Source organism: Gadus macrocephalus, chromosome 13, assembly GCF_031168955.1.
Source record: "Gadus macrocephalus chromosome 13, ASM3116895v1".
Classification (NCBI taxonomy): domain Eukaryota; kingdom Metazoa; phylum Chordata; class Actinopteri; order Gadiformes; family Gadidae; genus Gadus; species Gadus macrocephalus.
Genome location: NC_082394.1, coordinates 19,299,051 through 19,319,306, shown reverse-complemented (window position 1 = coordinate 19,319,306; position 20,256 = coordinate 19,299,051). Strand labels below are relative to the sequence as shown.

The window sequence follows — 20,256 nt, the reverse complement described above, 5'->3', positions numbered from 1 at the left end:
ACACACACACACACACACACACACACACACACACACACACACACACACACACACACACACACACACACACACACACACACACACACACACACACACACACACACACACACACACACACACAAACACGTTCATGTATATTGAGCAATTGAGCAGCAGTGAATGTCGCATGAGATCAATGTAATCTTCCTCAGCACAATTCAAAGCCCCACTTTCATCAACCATCTATCCATCTATCTATCCATCTATATCTGGCCTAATGGGATATAGGGACAAGGGGGAAGGTGTCAGATCAATTCTGCATTCAATTAAGCTGCGCTCGGCCCCAGCAGTGTGGTCTGCGGAGGTGACCCCTCTAGAGCTACTTTAATCTTCAATAGCAGTCAACTTTAGTGAATAATCAGACGACAGGGGATTCTTGGATGACAGCGGCAAACGGCGCCTTCAACAGGATGTAGCCCTGGATCCTGTGCCAATGGAGGAAATGTTTGAACAACTTTACTCTTTGGGAGTATAGATCTCCATTGAACCAGAGGTTGGACAAAATGGACAAATCAGCTTTGCTCCGGCCCCAATGGGCTCCCTTTGCCTTGCTGTCAGGGCGTGGTGGGGATCTTCTGGATCTAATGTGTCGATTCAACTCCTCACAAATCTCCTCGGGGCAACTTGATTTTCACAAAATATCCCCTCCTGAAAAAAATCCCCTCCTATTCCCATACACAATTTCCTTTACCGTACCGTTGAGTTCATTGTGTTCCAAAAAAAGTCATAAATTAATTTTTAATAATTACAATTGTTCTAAAGTGAGTAAACAAAGTGAGATATAAGGTAGAAGAAAGAACCAACATATACATATAAAAGTTATTCGTCATATATATATTTTAGCGCCACCTACTGTTCGAAGAGAGCTACACATCTTCACACTGGCCAAACACAAGTTACCGTTACTTGAGAGAATACTGTGGAATTAGAAATGACATATATGATTGTATGCATAATTTAATTAAAACTCGCTAGCGCTGCCTCCTTTTAAATAACGGAACATTTGGTTGCAACTACAAAATGGGATTAGGTAGGAACCGCCGTTATGGAACCATTGTTTTACCGCAGCTTTCCCCCCGGTCGTTTGAGAGGCCGTGCACGTAGCCGAAGTCGTCACGCCATTGTGCGAGATAGTTTCCCGAGTGTTTAAGTCTTACTTTATTAATAACTCTGTTCACTGGCTGTCTTAACTATTTACTCAACCTCTCTAAAAGTACCACAGAACACATACCAGTATGGCTACGGACTCGTGGGCTCTCGCTGTGGATGAACAAGAGGCGGCGGCCGACTCGGTACGTAGCACGCCGCTAACCCGAATGCTAGCTGGTTCAATTAATGCGTTTTGCGTAGTCGGCTGATTTGCAAACGCTATTCATTCAACCTTCAATCGATTAGCGTTTTGTACCGGTCAAAGGGGTCAATTAGACTCCCGACAACCATGCAGACGTGCTCTTAAACAGAGTGATGAAACTAATGTATTTGGCCATTCACTAATGCTATCTGTAGCGCTTGAACTTGGCACCCAGTATGCTGGGGTTTAGTGGTTTTAAGTAGTTAAACATTTGTTTATTTTAACTTTTGCAGATAAGCACCCTACAAATTAAAGACACACTAGAGGAAAATGGTAAGTGGAGTGACATTTTTTGTTTCAACGCCCCTCGGCCAAGAGGTGCGTCAAGCAGTGCATCTTCAGACGTGTACTAATCCTACACACATTACAGGAACTGCTGGCAGCGCTGTCAACAAAACAGAAGAGAGCAGTACAGCAGCCAAGTCGGAACCAGACGCCCCAACCAAGACAACAGACGAGGATGAGAAAGGTGAGCATGATCATGTGGTGCGATTATTGTGGACTGTTCCTGCTGAAACTGAAATGGTCGATTCATCGATCTACCATTCAACTCCAATAAGTATTTGGTTTGAGAAGTGAACTTAAGAATGCTAGAATAGTTTCCTACGTCGGCATTTAGCTTTAGTTGATCTTTAACATCAGAAAGTTGCCGTTACCTTCTCTTCTCCGTTACCTAGAACACGACCTAAACTAGACGTTTCTGTCTGCCTTTATTTCAGATGACAAAGCGGCTCAGTCACTGTTGAACAAGTTGATACGGAGTAATCTGGTCAACACCACCCACCAGGTGGAGGTTCTTCAAAGAGACCCCAACTCTCCCCTTTACTCTGTGAAGTCCTTTGAGGAGCTACGACTGTAAGTAACTTCAAATTCTAAATCTACAGGCATGTTTGTTTGAGTCCTCCATACCTTTTGCACCTTGCACAACAAATCAAAGTATTTGCCTACTGTCTGACTAATTTCTACATATACACACACACAGATGGAACTTGTCATCCAAGAATTGTTAAATTGTATTTGTGCAAATTATTTTGTTCGACCAATAATGTAAAGGCCTCTAAATCTTGCCTTTACTTTCTCTGCCCTGTGCTTTCATTGTGGGCATGAATAGTCTTGTGTAGGGCTGCAACTAACGATTATTTGAATAATCGATTAATCAGTCGATTATTTTTTCGATTAATCGATGAATCGGATAAAAAAAAAAAGTGTAAAACCACCAGGTTATTGCTCCAACGTCCCAGAACTATTAAAAGTAATATTAAATAATAAAACAATTAAAAAAACATAACTGGGATAACACAATAAAAACATACAATGTATGATATACTTTTATATGTATATAAGGGACGTCCATGGTTAACCGGTCAAACCTATTGATACCATTTTCGAGACTCCTTGAAATAGAACTTGTAATATTGCTTTAATTGCTGATAAGATGATGATAGTTCAAGATAGGATATTAAACAGGTCATAATTCTATCTTTACTATCTATTTTATATTACTGGGAAAACAAGTTTTCACAAAAATCTCAATTATTATTATTTTTTTTCTGTTGCATTTGAACGCATCAATCATATTACTGAGCCGACCTGAACACATCACATTTGACATTGTTTGTGACCATTGGTCAGTTTATTTTTTTAAGCTAACTAGCTCTATATCCTGCCGATTTTAACATGGATTTAAAAACTGCATTACTATTTTTAACTGACGGGACTTTCTACACCGTCCGGTTGTGTGATTACTACCGCTGCTTTGAATGACTGTTGATGCATGCGGTGCCGACTCCGAGCCCGTCTGCACCACGTCTGCACCAGCAGCAGCTGACAGTTTTCGGTTGGACTTGACGGATACTGAGTTTAAGGAGTTTTTTTAACCCAAAGACAGTGAAGGTACAACACTTCTATGTAGGCCTAAAGTCCAGTGTGAAGATACGACCAAAATACAAGCTGTGGTCGCTCACACTAAAGCTCGTTGTGGGCGTGCATGAACAATGAACCAACCTGTCGGCGGCTGGCTGTAAACAGTGCTGCGCCTACGAGTAACTTATTAATCGCACGACACAACGAATCGACGACCAAATTCGTTGCCAACGCATTTAGTAATCGATTTTTATCGATTTTATCGATTCGTTGTTGCAGCCCTAGTCTTGTGTATTGTCAATCTAGGCCTGTGACTCTAGTATCATTCTTTTTACCATGTAGTAAACCTCAGCTCCTTCAAGGAGTTTACGCCCTGGGCTTCAACCGACCCTCAAAGATCCAGGAGACAGCCTTGCCCATGATGCTGGCAGAGCCGTAAGGATACTCTTAACTGTTCCTAATTATCTTCACCGCTCCCCTGAGTTGTTGAGGGTTTGTATAGTTGCTAGATTTGTTAGTATCTATCCTCTCTGGGACTTCTTAATGAGCTATCATGGTCTCTGCAGTCCACAGAATCTCATTGCCCAGTCACAGTCTGGCACAGGGAAAACGGCTGCATTTGTCCTGGCCATGCTCAGCCACGTCGACCCCAACAAGAAATATCCTCAGGTAGGTTTTACCCTTTGAGATATTATGCATGTTAAAAATATATAAAGGCCTATATACCTTTTTTTTTTTTTTTTTTTTTTTTTTGTCATGAATAAAGACTAAAGCTTAAAAACTCTGACCTTGTATCAAGTATATCAATCCATTATTTATGTTATGGTTGAGTTTTTTCTGTATATTGAAAACATATAAAATCACTGATCATAGTTTGGGTCCATTTCTCATCTTGCCTGGATATTGGCTTAGGTTACGGGCTTAAGCATTTTGAAGCTTGTGAAAACATACATCTTATCCTATCCCCGCTGCTTTCTTTCCATCACAGTGTCTGTGTGTGTCGCCCACCTATGAACTGGCCCTTCAGACCGGCAAAGTGATAGAACAGATGGGGAAACACTACCCCGAGGTCCAGCTGGTCTATGCTATCAGAGGAAACAAGTGTAAGAACTCAACATCTCTATCTACTGCAAGGGACCAAATGGCATGGCTTACATCCTGGGGACCGCATGATGTGCGTCAAACTGACGCAACCACAGAACACATTTTATCTCCATTGTCTGACATGTATCTGAATTCGGGCACTTTGGATAAATCAATAATCACATCACTTTAAATGTTTTAGGGGTGTGTCCCCGTAGGGTCACCAGGGTTTGAGGAGCGCTGCTTTATTTGACTGGTGGCTGTCTGTCTTTCCCTTCGCTCCAGTGCAGCGGGGCATGAAGCTCCAGGAGCAGATCGTCATCGGCACCCCGGGGACCATGCTGGACTGGTGCATCAAGTTTAAGTTCATCGACCCCAAGATGATCAAGGTGTTTGTGCTGGACGAGGCGGACGTCATGATCGCCACGCAGGGCCACCAGGACCAGAGCATCCGCATCCAAAGGTCTCGGACACCATTCAGCGTGCTTCAGACGGCGTTGCCTTTTATAACATGGATGTTAAGACCAAAGCTTACCAACGTAGATATTTATCTGAAGTTGCAAATATGATGGAGCGCAGGCCGATGTTGGACCTCATAGTCAAGGTTACTCACAACAAACCTGTTGAGTATAATGGGTATGGAACCTGGGAATCATAGCCGCAGAATCAAATGCACCAGCTAGAGCAGACATGGGCGATGTATCGCCCCAGGGCCAGAAACGGCTCATGGACCATCTCACTTCTGCTAAAAAAAAGACTTTAATGTGATGTACAATACGTATGTGCTTTTCTTTTGTGTCGAAGAAGTAGGGGTGTACGGTATAAACAGTGCTGAAGGTATACCGGTGTGAATTTGCGTTACAGTATGGATTTTGACGTTACCTCGGGACCGGTGTGACCGGTAGACAATGTTGTGTGTAACGCGTAACAAAGGAGGTAATGCGTTAATACAGTTCCCTAACTACTTTTTCATGTAAAAAGTAAAGTTACGAGCAACTACTGAAAATATGGTAACAAAACATAGTTCCTTTTTCAATTCGGCACCACGTTACTTTTCCCAGGGACAGATTGACAGCGATACTGCCTTCTCAGGCAGTATGCTATTGCGCAAGTACGTAGGTGCGCAGCAAGCGCTCCTGCGTGCTTGCGCAATAGTCCCTTCACGAGCTCTCATTCCACAACGTACGAGACAGACGCTGGTGGCGTGAAGCCGTCTCTGCAATCAGACATTGCTTCCGCAGGCATTTTGAAAGCCAGTCCTTACAACAAAATGCCAGTGGTGGAACGAGATGACAAACGTTGTCACTGTTTACCTGTCTAAGGACATGGTTCCCTTTCAAAATGTCGATAGAAAGGGCTTTAAAGAGATGGTCAAAACACTCGATCCCAGGTACGCGTTACATGCCCGCACACACTTCAGCCAAATTGAGATGCCAAAACTATACGGCAAGGTCCGCAAGCAAGTGGAGAAACAAATCCATACTATTAAACATTTGTGTTTTTCAGAGATGGTAGTAACTTGAGAAAAGATTTTAATTTTTTTTATGCGGTTTTGCTGCCTTTCCAGTATTTTACCCCTTCAGAGGCATTTATATCGAAATTAGAAGATAAAATTAACATACCGTGATATAATACCGTTACCGTCTATTCCTCAAATCATACCGTGATATACATTTTAGTCCATACCGTACAGCCCTACGAAGAAGTCTGCTATAGTTTTCAATGTACACGTAATGGCAATCAGTTTAATCTGAATTATATACACGTAGTCCGTTACAACCACACCAGAGTTACACTGGCCATGCAGTTTTCTTAACTGCTTTTTACTGTTTAATAGCAGAATCCACTTCAGAGATTCTAATGTGTCAATCGGGGACAAATGGAAACATGAGGTATTTCTATTGTTTAGGGAAGGATCCTTTTTAATTAGCCCATTGTGTAGAAATAACGAGGTGTGCAGCTGTGTGACCCTCCAACCATGTCCCACAGGTGGGCCTTGTGTTATGCTTTCCCGCCTTCATAAAAGCACATGGAATTAAGTCGTGCTGAGTTTGACACTGGAATTCATAAACAACCAAATTCATTTCCTGTGGTTGACTTGCACCATCTGACTCCAGACTTGACCTTCTCCCACTCCCAGAACGCTGCCAAAGGACTGCCAGATGCTGCTCTTCTCCGCCACCTTCGAGGAGTCAGTGTGGAACTTCGCCAAGCGCATCGTCCCCGACCCAAACATCATCAAGCTTAAGCGCGAGGAGGAGACGCTGGACACCATCAAGCAGTACTACGTGCAGTGCACCAGCAAGGAGGAGAAGTTCCAGGCCCTCTGCAACATCTACGGAGCCATCACCATCGCCCAGGCCATGGTCTTCTGCCACGTGAGTCCCTGCAGACGTGCTGTCGCTGGCTCTGCTGATTGGCAGGGGAACCCCTCGCTATGGCTTGGTTAGGGCTCTGTTTTCTACACCGCGTTTTGGTGCATTGTCACTGCTCAGTATTGCTTTTCCAACACACTAATAAATAATAAAGGGTTGAAGTTATTCATTCTTACTTATTCATGGACGGTGGAGGGCCTCTTCAGTTTATGCTAACTTAACGGAGTGTTTGGCATTACTCTTTCATGTAGACGAGGAAGACGGCAGGTTGGCTGGCTGGGGAGCTGTCCAGGGAGGGCCACCAGGTGGCGCTGCTCAGTGGGGAGATGCAGGTCGAGCAGAGGGCTGCCGTCATCGACCGCTTCAGGGACGGCAAGGAGAAAGTGCTGGTCACCACCAATGTGTGCGCACGAGGTGAGGAGGAGAACCCAGTTTCCACCTGCTTTTATCCACCAAAAGCCCTTTTTATGATTTATTTCGACCTATTTGAGTGAATATTTAAATTAAAAACGATAGGTGTCTTCTCAGTTTAATTAGAAATGTATTGCATAATGAATTAGTTTCATTGAAAACTTTAGAGAAAATAACATAGGCCTACCCTTTTAATCTGACCATTTCAAGTCGAAAGGGGATGCATTTGGTGACCTTGGGTGTCTTGAAAGGCGCCTCTAAATGAAATGTATTATTATTATTATTATAAATATTTTCATGCAGAGCAGCCATTAGGGAAATAATATCGAGCATGATTCCAATACAACAAAGTAATTCATGCTCTGTTTTATTTAAAAGATAAACTAAGAAGACTTCTACAGTTTGAGAGTAATCGAGTTGGGAAGAGGCCAGGTTACTGTACATGTGTCTTCTGTTTTCTCTAGAGCTGTCAGTTAAACGCGTTATTAACGGCGTTAACGCAAACCAATTTTAACGGCGTTAAAAAAATAAAATAAATAATAATAATAATTTCTTTGGCTCAAAACAAAGAAGCAGTAGCCTGACTGCTATGTTCAAATGACATTTGTTCAAAGCAGTCGTTTAATTGCACTATAGGCTCTTTTTTTGTATCGTCCTGTTTTGATCAGTATATGCCAATGTTGTTATCAATAAAAAATCATTTGCACAAGGCAAGCCGATGCACTTCACCATGTTGATAAGAGAATTAAAATGAGAAGAATTATGGGACAAAAAAATCAAGGGATATTTAGCATAGAAAAATAATTTGTGATTAATCGCGATTAATCGTGAGTTAACTATGACATTGATGCGATTAATCACGATTAAATATTTTACTTGCTTGACAGCTCTACATTTCTCCCATGCAGGTATTGATGTGGAGCAGGTTTCCGTGGTGATAAACTTTGACCTGCCGGTGGACAGGGAAGGGAACCCTGACAACGAGACATACCTGCACAGGATTGGCCGCACCGGCCGGTTTGGCAAACGGGGATTGGCCATCAACATGGTGGACAGCAAGTTTGCTATGAACGTCCTCACCAGGATTCAGGAGCATTTTAGTAAGACCAAAACGTGTATCATATAATTGTATAATAATAATCAGAATTTTAGGCCTTAAAATGTCTAATACAATTGTGACAGCAATTCTCATGGGAGGTCAGAAAAACATCAGGGTTTTGGGATCAATGGCTCTTTAAAGGCATCTAAGACACGTGATTCTATTAATTATTTGTCCATCTTAAAAAATATAAGTCACGTGCTGGACACTGTCGGATACAAAAGTATGATGTGGTCCTACACCTACAAGTCGACCTTTCTTCACTTTGTCATGTCATGACTATAAGCCACATTACTATAGTGGGAACCTTTTTGTCTGGGGCTGGTTTAAAACATCTGGTTAGCTGTTTTCACAACGTTTTAGACTTTCTCCGTCAGTACAGACATACAGCGGCCGACTAACAATCAAAACTAAACGAGTTACAGTTGTTAATTACTAAAAGATCAGACTGAAGTGAGCTCCATGTAACTAAAACAATGTCAGACAGTTCCTACCCAAGAGACTTAAATGGCTGTGACTGAATAATCTAGGTTGGCAATTAAGAGGATGAGACATGTAGATGTGATATGCAAAGGAGGTGAAGTCTTGCTAATCGTTTTGGTTTTGAATGGCTCACGGGTTTTATTATCCAACCAATGCCAATTATATTTGCCATTCATTCCCAATGTCTTCTTTCCTTTACAGATAAGAAAATAGAAAAGCTGGACACTGACGATCTGGATGAAATTGAAAAGATCTCCAGCTAAAGACTGCAGGGACAACATGACTCTGAAGGCCTCCTTCCGCTCAGAGGACTGTACCTACCGCTCCTGCAGTGTTTTATGCTTTTATTTTGTATTTTATTTTAGTCAAGAGAAATAGCTACAAACACAGCATTAGGTTTACACGTGGAACTGTTTTTATCTCGGGCGGGTGTTATTTTATGTCTGTGGAACAGCACGCCCCCATTTCGCTCAATAAAGTATGTAAGCTTTTGCACCAGTCGCAGTGTGATGCTGCAAAAGGCCGCCCTAGTGGGCTCTGGGTCACTGTGCACAGGACAGGACACATTGCGATCCCCTTTCATGTGCTTGCTACAGTGAGACATGTCCTTTGTTGTACTGAGATTGTTTTGTTTTATAATGGCTTGATTCTGAAGCAGCCAAAACTGGAGTACAGCTGATCTAGTGGTGCCAATGTTATTAGTCTGTTGAAATCAGGAACATATTACTTCTGAATGTAATCCATATCATGTTAAGACTTTGAATTGGTAAGATGTAAAGTACGAAGGGTGAATATGGGTATGCTGTAGCCAGGGAGAATTTGATTACCTGCCATCGACTAGGTCAACTTAAGCGGTGGTCTGGTTTAGGGTCTATGCAAATTTTAATCATGTCACTCCATATTCAGAGCATTACATTGAAAACAAGGACCTCAGTTTTAGCTTACGTTTGGCATCAAAATGTCAGGCACTGTTGGTACCTCGGTTACCAGCGCTGCATTCGTCTCTCCCTGTCATGTTGTGAATATCTTAACCACTTTCGGTTGGGCTAAGGGGGTCTATGGGATTTATCAATCTCCTTTTAATCAGGGTTAATAGTGGAACTGGTGATCAACTGTATCTCTCACTCTCACTGTGCTCCACGCATCCACTCATTCTTAAGGATTGTACGGTGGACAAAATGGACCTAATGCCTTCAAGTGCATTTTAAATATACAATTTTGTAATTGCCATTCGAAGACATTGGGCTTGAATTCTTATATATATTGAAATGCAGGCAGTTTAGGATGTGTGAATTGTGTGTCGATACCAAATGTGTATTTGGCTAGAGTACCACAGGCCCTACAGGCTGATCAAACTGTCGCTCCAAACATGTTTGCAAGGAGAAAAAAATGTGTACTTATGTACAAATTTTAAAAAAAAGTTAAGGTCAAAGGTGTGGCGGAGTTTGACGCTTCCAAGAAGTGAGAACATTCCTTTCGACGTAGAATTTAAAAAAGAAACTCGGCACTTCCTGGTCAAAGTGAGAGGAACACAATTTATTAGTGATACAAAAGGCGTCCTACGATGTGCTTTGATAATGGTCAATTTAACTTAAATACCCTACAAAACCTCATCTTTAACAGCGGCACCAAGAAGCACACCGATAATAGTCTGATCTGTGACCGGTCTGCTTGACAACTTGTTTAAAATGTGTAAATATATTCCTTGAGATGAATTTAAATTGTAGGCAAGTGGTTATAGAAAATAAACTTGTCTAAAGCCTTTATTCTCAACCAAGTGTTTCATTTTTGATACTTGGGTGTACACTTTACTTCAATGGAAGTGTCTTCAATGCAGATATAGATCTGTAATCTTATACAATTGTGATAAGTGGTACTATGACAAATGTTTAAAAAAAGCAAAAAGTATATGTCCTGAGCAACTTACTCATACATCACTCATGTCCACTTCAGACAGGTGTTCGGCGTTCTGTAGCAACAACTGCAACTACTTGGATCAGGATGCTCTCACAAGCATCCACAGCCATGTAGTACTGAACAATGTTACAATTAAAATACAAATGTTCTGTACCAAGACTGTCCTACAATTATTTTGCTCAACCATAGTATAATAATATTGATCTGATGTATCAAGATACTTCACATTGTACTGCGTGTTCTTAATGCCAATGCCAGGGATACACAGACCTACTTCTGATACATGTAAAGATATAGTAAACATAACAACTTTACTGTCATTTGAGATAACAATTATCTCAAATGACAGTAAAACAAAGCAATTACACTCAATGTAAATGTATACAATGGAACAACGCCAGTGGAATTATTACTTTTAGTCTTCTGGGTTTACACTAGGAGAAAGACCCCTTTCCTCTCCCTCTTCTGGAAACTGCAGGTCTGTGGAGGCCAAAATATTACAATTTCATATATAAAGAGATATAACGAGACATAACTGGTGTCCCTCGGCATAGGCAACTAAACAATACACAGGCATTCACAATGAAGCATTAATCGTTGAATAAACATGACCAATAGACCCTCTTCCTACATCGACAATAGATATGAGGCCAAGCAGGAAATTCTCCATTACCACAAAATTATTTCAGGTTGGATCCAAATGAATTACATAATAAACTATCAGTATAGGTTATTATGGATGTGATAAACTTGAAATACCCTAATTTGCGGATAATATAATTATTATCCGAAGATACACGTTAAAACAAACAAACTTGAACAAATGAATGGAATATAAGTGGAATCACATGATGGTTTTTGTTGTTCTCACCTGCTTGGTTGTAGTCCACCCTGGTGAGGAAGAGGCCCCGCGCTGGAGCCACAGTGCCCTGGGGGTAGGCCCGAGTGTCCCGGGCCTCCAGCAGCTCTCTCAGCTGGGCTACAGAGAGCCGTCCCTGGCCCACCGCCACCAGGGCTCCCGTCAACCTCCGGACCTGCAACACAAGGCCAGTCGACTGTCTGGGAATACTGTACTGTGGAACAATCATACATAGACACAAATCGACTCAAATAGGATTTATTCATGCGTATGATAGTCAGTAGTAGTAGATATCTTAAGACATCAGCTGGTGGCGCCCTTTCCTCACCGTGTTGAAGCGATACCAAGCCATGTATAATATTGTGAAGCATTATATATAGCATTATATATATAAAGGGATATAAACCAACACTAACCTGCTTATAGAGGAAGGATTTGCTTTTAAAGGTCAGCTCCCAGAACTGGATATCTCTACAAAATAAAGAGAAAACAAACGTCAAACAAAGTGTAACTATCAGGGCAAAGCTGAATTTGCTAAACCGATTCAGAGAGAAATAGTTCTACTAAGCTAAACGAGTAAAAATCGTTTGAGCAACAGCTACTTATCCTCGAAACAAAATAGAAAAGGTTGGAAAGGCAATTTTGCATGGCACTAATGGCACCATTCGGCATCAAGGACTGAATGCAATGAACCAGAGAATGTGTTAGAGCTCTGTTAGAGATGGAATTGAAACATGTTAAAAAATATATATAGTGAAAAGTGAGATCGGGAATTACATTTCAATGGTTATTTCTTGGGAATTGCAAAGTACTTTGAACAATTTGCTTATATTAAAATAAATGTACATGTTATAATATGCTGAGGATAATTTTAAATATAGGAAAAAAAAACCTCTTAAGCATAACCCCAATGATAACCCCATCTGAGTTGACTGGAGTTTAAATCAATGCAGGCGCTCAGCCCAGACAGCCTTTATTCAGTGTTGAACTCAGGTGAACACTTTAACATTGCAGTCACCACAATCATAGTTGTGGTTCTCCATTACAGGTCCATGGACCCTGGCGCACACACACACACACACACACACACACACACACACACACACACACACACACACACACACACACACACACACACACACACACACACACACACACACACACACACACGCACGCGCGCACGCACACAGTGTGTGCTTCAACCTCAATAATTCAGCAGCCCGCTTCACGTCGCTTTATCCCTGTTACTCAGAATAGTGACCTTGATGAAGAGTCAAAAACACACAGTCCACCGACATTCAGCATCAGGGCATTTTGGTCAACTACGTTGGTCAACGTATTTCACCCAAAGGCATGTTACAAATTTGAAGTACTGATGCAAATTACTTCTCACACGACATGCAGGGCTGTGGGGGGTACACTGTGACATTTATCTTACACCCCATGTACCCGTGTCCATATTGTGCACCATATTGGCTGGCTGAATAATTTATGGCCATGAAAGTGGCATTTGGCACAGGGAGCCCCCCTCATGGGCATGTTGCTATCCTTCAAACCTCCATGTCCTCCTCTCTTGATCCAAACCAGCCTCCTATTTAGTCCCTCCTGGACCAGGAAACATACATGAAGGTATGCTTCTGTGTAAAGTGTGTTAGGTTGCCATGTGTAACATTTCATCTAGCACGTAGCTTAAAACTATAATGATTTCCATCGTGCTTTCAATAAAATGTTCTCCTGTAACTAATATATTCTACAAATAAAAATGCTGGCCAGCCAGCTACTCACTCTTTGTTTACAATACTTTCTCCACTCCCAAAACCCCTCCCACTCATGCCACCTAGCCACTTGAGCTACGCTAGTTTGCATCACACAGTTGCACGGCCAGTGAGAGTGGACAGAATAATGTTATTTCGTTGTTTTTTTATTCTGAAAGTCTCCCGCCTCCTTACTGGGATTGGCTCCATCGTACACATTGCCACTTTAAGATTCATTCAATGGCTTACCAAACATACCGACCTTGAACAATGAATAACACTTGATTAATAAGATATGATACAAATATGAAGCATTGACACTAAGGTACTGTGTGTAGGGAAACACCTTCCACACGTACCGTGAGCCTACCTGTGGAAATGGGCCTGCACAAATGCGTTCCCGGGGGCTATGTTGGCGAGGTCCAGGGTCTTGACGGGGCTTTTAAAGGGCATATCGGAGTTCACAGCCCTGAAGCTGCTGAAGTCGTGCGTCCCCACCAGCAGGGAGGCTGCCTCGTTCATGGCCTTCACGTTCAACTCCCTGATAGAAGTAACATGGGTCATCAGGTCTGGACAGTATTTTTTCAAAAGCTAGATAGTAAACATAAACCATATTTTGTGGTTATCAAAAGTCAGAAGCTAGAAGCATTTCTTTGGAACCGAACGGCGTTGATGTGATTGGCAGTGTTATCATGTCAACTTCTGGATGTGAACTATTAACTATGCATGAAAAGGGCTAACAAGGGGAGAGTTAAAGTGATTCTGCTCATTATGTGTACCTGTTCAGCAGCGTTATGTTCAGGAAAGCATGTTGCTTCCATAGCTTTACCTTCATATTCTTATTCTAAGGCCTGTTTTTTCTGTAGGGTGAGTGACCAGAGAGAGCGAACATGAGGGAGACCCGCGTGGAGGAGAAACAAACAAAGTGTCTCTTAAGCTCTTTAAAGTAGCCTGCAGCTCTCACAGCTTATAGCAAAGGCTTGAAAGGTGATAGACATAGACCTGTTGATAGACATAGCGCAGGGTTCGGTGTGTTGTTCTCCCGAAAGCGGATTTAATTAACACCTCAAACAAGACGGACACGCTGTATTTAAAGGTTTAACATAAAAAGTTGTACAGTGTTTTATACCATATAGGATGGGCTCAAGCTTTAAGAAATAAAATCGATAAACTTCTTGCATTAAGTTTTGCAATCAATAAAACAAAGTTAAATTAAACTACTTTTTTGGCTCAGAGAGGGTGGAATACTGAAGAGGATTTAAAAGAAGAGAGTGTGGTTTGTATATCCAACGATATCTTGCAAACCAATGATGAAAACGAATGAAACAGGCCTTTTTAATTTTAAGTACGATGGAATACAATTATTAAATCATCCAGATTGGAGAAACAAACGATGAGAGTTAAATGGAAGAAGGGGAGCAGAGAAGCAAGAGGCAAAAAATATAAAACGTGTGGGTGTTGTTCTGCATAAGCCTGCAGCTAATCTTGCCCTAGTTTCTCCTTAAAAAAAAAAAGTGAGGCAGTCAGAAGAACAAAAAGCAGTACGTCACGGCTTCTGGTCGCCTGCTGCGCCATAACACTGAGCATGATGAAGCACTATGCATGAGCGCCTACACGAGTCAGAACTCCAGTTCAACTCTGTGTGGGCTGTCGCGTTGAAGAAGCTCGCATGGCACGTGCACATCTTTGATGTGCTAACGCGTCATTGTGTGTGCACCACATAGCATTGTGTGTGTAGATGTGTGTGTGCACCACATATTAATGTTTGTGCATGCTCCTGTGCACCACATAGCATTGTGTGTGCATCAAATAGCATTGTGTGTGCACACCACATAGCATTGTGTGTTTATGTGTGTGCATACCACATAGCATTGTGTGTGCATGTGTGTGTGCACCACATAGCATTGTGTGTGCATATATGTGTGCACAACATAGCATAATGTGTGCACCATATAGCATTGTGTGTGCACACAACATAGCATTGATCGTGCACCACATAGCATTGTGTGTGCGTGTGTGTGAACCACATAGCATTGTGTGTGCGTGTGTGTGCACCACATAGCATTGTGTTTGCGTGTGTGTGCACCACATAGCATTGTGTGTGCATCAAATAGCATTGTGTGTGCGCACCACATAGCATTGTGTGTTTATGTGTGTGCATACCACATAGCATTGTGTGTGCATGTGTGTGTGCACCACATAGCATTGTGTGTGCATATATGTGTGCACAACATAGCATAATGTGTGCACCATATAGCATTGTGTGTGCACACAACATAGCATTGATCGTGCACCACATAGCATTGTGTGTGCGTGTGTGTGAACCACATAGCATTGTGTGTGCGTGTGTGTGCACCACATAGCATTGTGTTTGCGTGTGTGTGCACCACATAGCATTTTGTGTGCACACAACAAAGCATTGATCGTGCACCACATAGCATTGTGTGTGCATGTGTGTGTGCACCTTGTTGTCCATTCTAAGCTCTTTTTTTTTCCAATTGTATTGAAGGAATCCACAAACCCTATCTCCCTCTCGCACCATCTCTCTCAGCTGAAGGAAGGATAATGAAAGGATGGGAAAAAAGGATGTACCTCGGTGACGCGAAAAGAGCATCAGACCTAAGCCGGTGAAAGGCCACAAATTCCCTTTTTAAAGTACATGTATCCACGTGGTGTTTTGCATTGAAAAGCTGCAGCATAACAAATCAATGATTCTGTTCTGTGCTATTGGTCGATAGGGTCAAAAGATTACATGCAGGGCTCAAGACTGCAACCATTTATCCTGTGGATGTGAGGTAATTCTTTCCTCTGTGCCAGTACAAAAAGAACAAATAGATTCACCCCAAACATTGTAGCCTAATAGTGGCGATACTCCCCCATCATGAAACATTTAAATAGCGTTGTCGCGACAAAGACATTTCATTTCTGAAACTTTTGAATTGGTTGAAATACAAGTTTTTTGGAATAACGCTTCAAAATGCCATCCAGTGGCTGCTGTTTGGAGGAAGTCTCTGTCTTTTTCGATTCACTCTTTGTACATTGTGCAAAGTTTCATTCATGTAATTACGGTAAATGTGTGGATGCGGGGATGACGAGATGAGGGGCTGGACTCACGTATTGTGGAGACCCCAGCACAAGCTGTGGTCGGTCAGGGGGAGCTGTGAGTGGTGGGGGGTGCCCAGGGCTATCCGGTAGACGTAGGTCCGGGACTGGGCGCGGTAACGGGCGTGGAAGTCAGCGGGCACGCGCTGAGCACGGGTGACCCTGAGGAAGCAAAATGGTTAATACAGCAGGAAATTTCCCAAGATCTGTTGTAGATAAAAAAATAAATAATTAATATGTTATAATAATCATTCCCAATTCTCAATAAATTATTACTCAATACGGAACGATATCTTCCCAGATATCGTTCCGTCCCTTAATTGTCACGCTATGACTGTGTAAATGCCAGCATGAAAGCCAATGCGCTGTTGATTGTCCTAAATGTCAACATTGCAGCACCACACAGATCCATTGTCAGAATGCAGAAATAGCATTGAGGGCCACTGCCGACTGGGAATATCATGTAGCAGCTTATGTTATGACGGTTAGCATCACAAAGGAAACAAACACTTTCCACTGGGGCCTGACCAAATATGGGCCACTTCCGCCACAGTCCCACATGCGGAGGCAGCCTTGACAAACTAAGTTACGCAACTGTGAATCATCCAGAGGGACATCAATTGAAATTCAAATTCCTCAAGGGGAATTCCACATTTATTTACCATTATTACAGTTTAAAATAATACACATATTTTTTATTTTATATGACCCTTATCTTTTGATGTCCTGCTGTTACTTTATTGTCACATTAGGTTGGCTGGTGGTGGTGGTGGAGGAGGAGGATGCTGCACTATCGGTGACGATCAGCCTGTTAATGTGCGTGTTCTCCAGCAGCTCAACTGGGGAGCTTCTGAACCGCATGATGAGTGAGTGTTACTGACCATGCAGTGGTTCATAGATGACAACTAAGACATTGTGTGGCTCAGCACAATTTTTGCAAATTGCTAATTTTTGCCTTTATTCTCCTGGGAAAATGCTCTTTGTTTCATATTTTAGAAACTAAACTTTAAACCAAATCCCTGACTATGCCTTTCATGAAGTCTTCTCTCTTTTAAGGCCCAATCCCATTTCTACCCCTTACCCCTAAGGTAAGGGGTAAGGGGTAGAAATGGGATTGGGCCTTACCCCTTCCCCCTTCAAAACAAGGGGGAGGGGTAAGGGGAAGGGGTAAGGGGTAGAAATGGGATTGGGCCTAATAAATGACCCAATTGGGTACGCCAACGGGTAACAAAACAACAGGAAAGTAAATTGAGGCCGTGGTAGTGATTGACTTATTCTGTAAGTTAAAATTTGTTCATTGGCATAGAGCTTCAACACTCCTGTAAGCCCCATTCAGGGTTCAGGTAATCAGCAGTGTGTGATTCAGACTGCCTAGTCCCATCTATTTGGTTTCTATGCTTCCTTCTTTTCATTCTCCATATGAGGCTACAGATCTCACACTCACCCTCTCTCCATCTGCTCATAAAATCAATTTCCTCCTCCACTCCTTATTTACTTCAGACAGGCGCTAAAAAGGCGATACTTACTATGAATCGTTTCCATTTTTATGTTGACATTAAGTCGGTTATATGGGCGATTCAAATAACATATGGCTTTTTAATGGCCTCTGAAATGTTACCACTTATAAAGAATTGATACAATGCTTCCTAATGTGAGGCTGCTAACGTGATCACCTAGAAACATGTTTCGCAAACTTGCATTCATCTGAATATAAACCAGAAATGCACAATTTTGGAATTATCTTTTTGCTTTTATTTATATGGTACACAGGTTTAAAAGAGGGCTGTGATGGGCACAGGTTATCAACAGCGCCTGTAATGCAGCCGTTTCAATCCCACGTTGCTCTTCTCATGTGTAGTGAAAGAAGCCTCTGCTAGGACTCACCTGATCTCCTCCGACAGCAGGTGGAAGTTGAGGGCTTCGAGGAGCACGTCATCAGTAAACGGCGGTTTATCATTGCTGCGCTGGAGGTCCAGATGGGCGGAGTTAGAGAGGGCGTGGACACCACTATCAGTTCTGCTGGAGACGGACAGAGACACTGGGTTGACTGGTTTCAACCGCCTCACTGCATCCTGCCAAGAAAAGCCAATAGCACCAAGGGAGGAAGAGGGAGAAGATGGTAAATTAGGGACAACTAGAGCAGTGTAAAATGATAAGATGGTACTTTATTTATCCTAGATGGGACATTTTTGAGGAAAAGATGAATCATCGACAACACATTATGGCAGCAGCTATGTGATAGGGAAAGAATACCTTTAATTATCATGTGTTACAACACCTTCATTACAATCACAATAGAACGGCATATGTCTTTTCTCCATTGCAAGTTTAATTGAGATAAAAGTATAATAGTCTCTACAAACGGGCAACTTTAGCCTCCGACCAAGTAAACTCACCTCTATATGGTTCTGAACTCCTTTCTTTTGCTGCTGATGTGGGGGAGACCTCACTACACCACTGTTGGGAGATGGGTACCGTAGGCTTTACAATTGTATTCAGACTAATAGGCACGCTATTCACTGAAAGTACACAAGAAGTTTACCTATATTTTGTTCCAATGTATTGGAAAAATATCAGATAGCGTGCGCAGTTGTGCATGGCGTCCCGATTTTCTGAACAGTAAAAGGTTCGTTTGCATGGTTCCTCAAAAAAGCTTTGTGTTTATAACTTTGGTTACAAATGAAATGAAATTGCTTTGATGATGAAAACGGCATGAGATGCGACCAAGGGGGGATTGTTATTGCAGTGATCTTGGCTCCACGCGTTCGGATCCTCCAATCCGATAGAACACGCGGCTGATTATTGCAGAGATAATGCGCACAGAATGAAAATTATTACATCGGTCGGCGATGTTGACGTCCGTAATTACTGGGAACGTGACCTTGGTGCGTCCGCATCGAGGCTTGCGCTTCATGTCACCACTGTTTATTTTTTGACAATACGGAGTTGGACTGCCGTCTGACCTGGCCAACATGTGCCTGCATAAAAGTATTTTGCACAGGCACAGTTTTCTCGCTCGGGTTCACTATCCTGATATGTTGATTTGAATGCATGTCTACCCCACATCTTGTTGTGATACAATATTTTATTTGACGCAAAGATTTTTTTCAAATAAGGAGGGGACGGGTCTTTCAATGATTTCGTCACGATGATTCAAAGAGGGGTGTGTCCGTGTTGTAAACAATTGAACATGATTTCTGGCATATGTAACCAAATGTATAATATTTTACATGGAAACTTGTTTTCGGTTTCTCTCATCAATTCAATGCGCATTTTCCTAAAAAACATACTGACAATTAATGCACGGAACGATAACCATTCGGAACAGAATATACACATCATAAATCATTGTAAAAATGAATCAAATTTAAACAATAATTAAAAATGTTGAGATAGTTTTTTGTTTTCCAGAGAGTATATTTGAATATCCCTTGATTCCTTCCGCTCCGACTGAGTAGTTGTAGACTGAATCGTAGCGTTATCCCGGACAACTACAACGCAATATCCGGTCTATTACATTCTATGCGCTATGTACGCCAATTTCCAGTACGGGCGATAAATATAATTTAAAAAAACAAGGAAAAAACCAAACAGAGACATAAAGAATATATATGGAATTTTTGGCTAAGAAAGCGACAAAGCAATATCCAAAACATGGAACGGTTACGGATATCCTTCCAACCAGAAATCCCGCCATATCCTGCCCCAGACCTATGTTACTGAAAGTTCCGCCTCTCTCCCCCAAACGCTAATTTAAAGGATCCCGTTCCAGGCATTGATCGTGCTCTTTGTGGTGAAGTTACGCCTCTTCTCGGCAGTGGTGGCGTCAGCGTTGCCAGATTGGGCCATATTTCCGCCCAATCTGGCCCAATCTGGCAACAGTTGGTGGCGGCAGGCAGCGGCAGTACTGTAGTAGTAAT

General features: G+C 42.1%; 2 protein-coding genes across 2 annotated transcripts; one reads left to right on the top strand and one right to left on the bottom strand.

The window, feature by feature from the left end:
* The first annotated feature begins 1,089 nt into the window (after positions 1-1,089).
* ddx19b (DEAD-box helicase 19b) lies at positions 1,090-10,477 on the top strand. The gene is made up of 12 exons (XM_060070435.1): positions 1,090-1,331; positions 1,624-1,663; positions 1,761-1,859; positions 2,110-2,245; positions 3,596-3,688; positions 3,820-3,922; positions 4,242-4,356; positions 4,622-4,799; positions 6,477-6,714; positions 6,963-7,125; positions 8,031-8,222; positions 8,906-10,477. The coding sequence occupies exons 1-12, from the start codon at positions 1,275-1,277 to the stop codon at positions 8,965-8,967; spliced, it is 1,476 nt and encodes a 491-aa protein (XP_059926418.1). The 5' UTR covers positions 1,090-1,274; the 3' UTR covers positions 8,968-10,477.
* pusl1 (pseudouridine synthase like 1) lies at positions 10,220-20,072 on the bottom strand. Its single transcript, XM_060070446.1, has 8 exons — positions 18,879-20,072; positions 18,733-18,793; positions 18,221-18,408; positions 16,349-16,498; positions 13,605-13,775; positions 11,897-11,951; positions 11,493-11,655; positions 10,220-11,101 (listed from the first exon to the last, which is right to left on the bottom strand). Exons 1-8 carry the CDS (start codon positions 18,932-18,934, stop codon positions 11,037-11,039), a joined length of 909 nt encoding a protein of 302 aa, XP_059926429.1. The 5' UTR covers positions 18,935-20,072; the 3' UTR covers positions 10,220-11,036.
* Between the last annotated feature and the right edge of the window lie 184 nt (positions 20,073-20,256).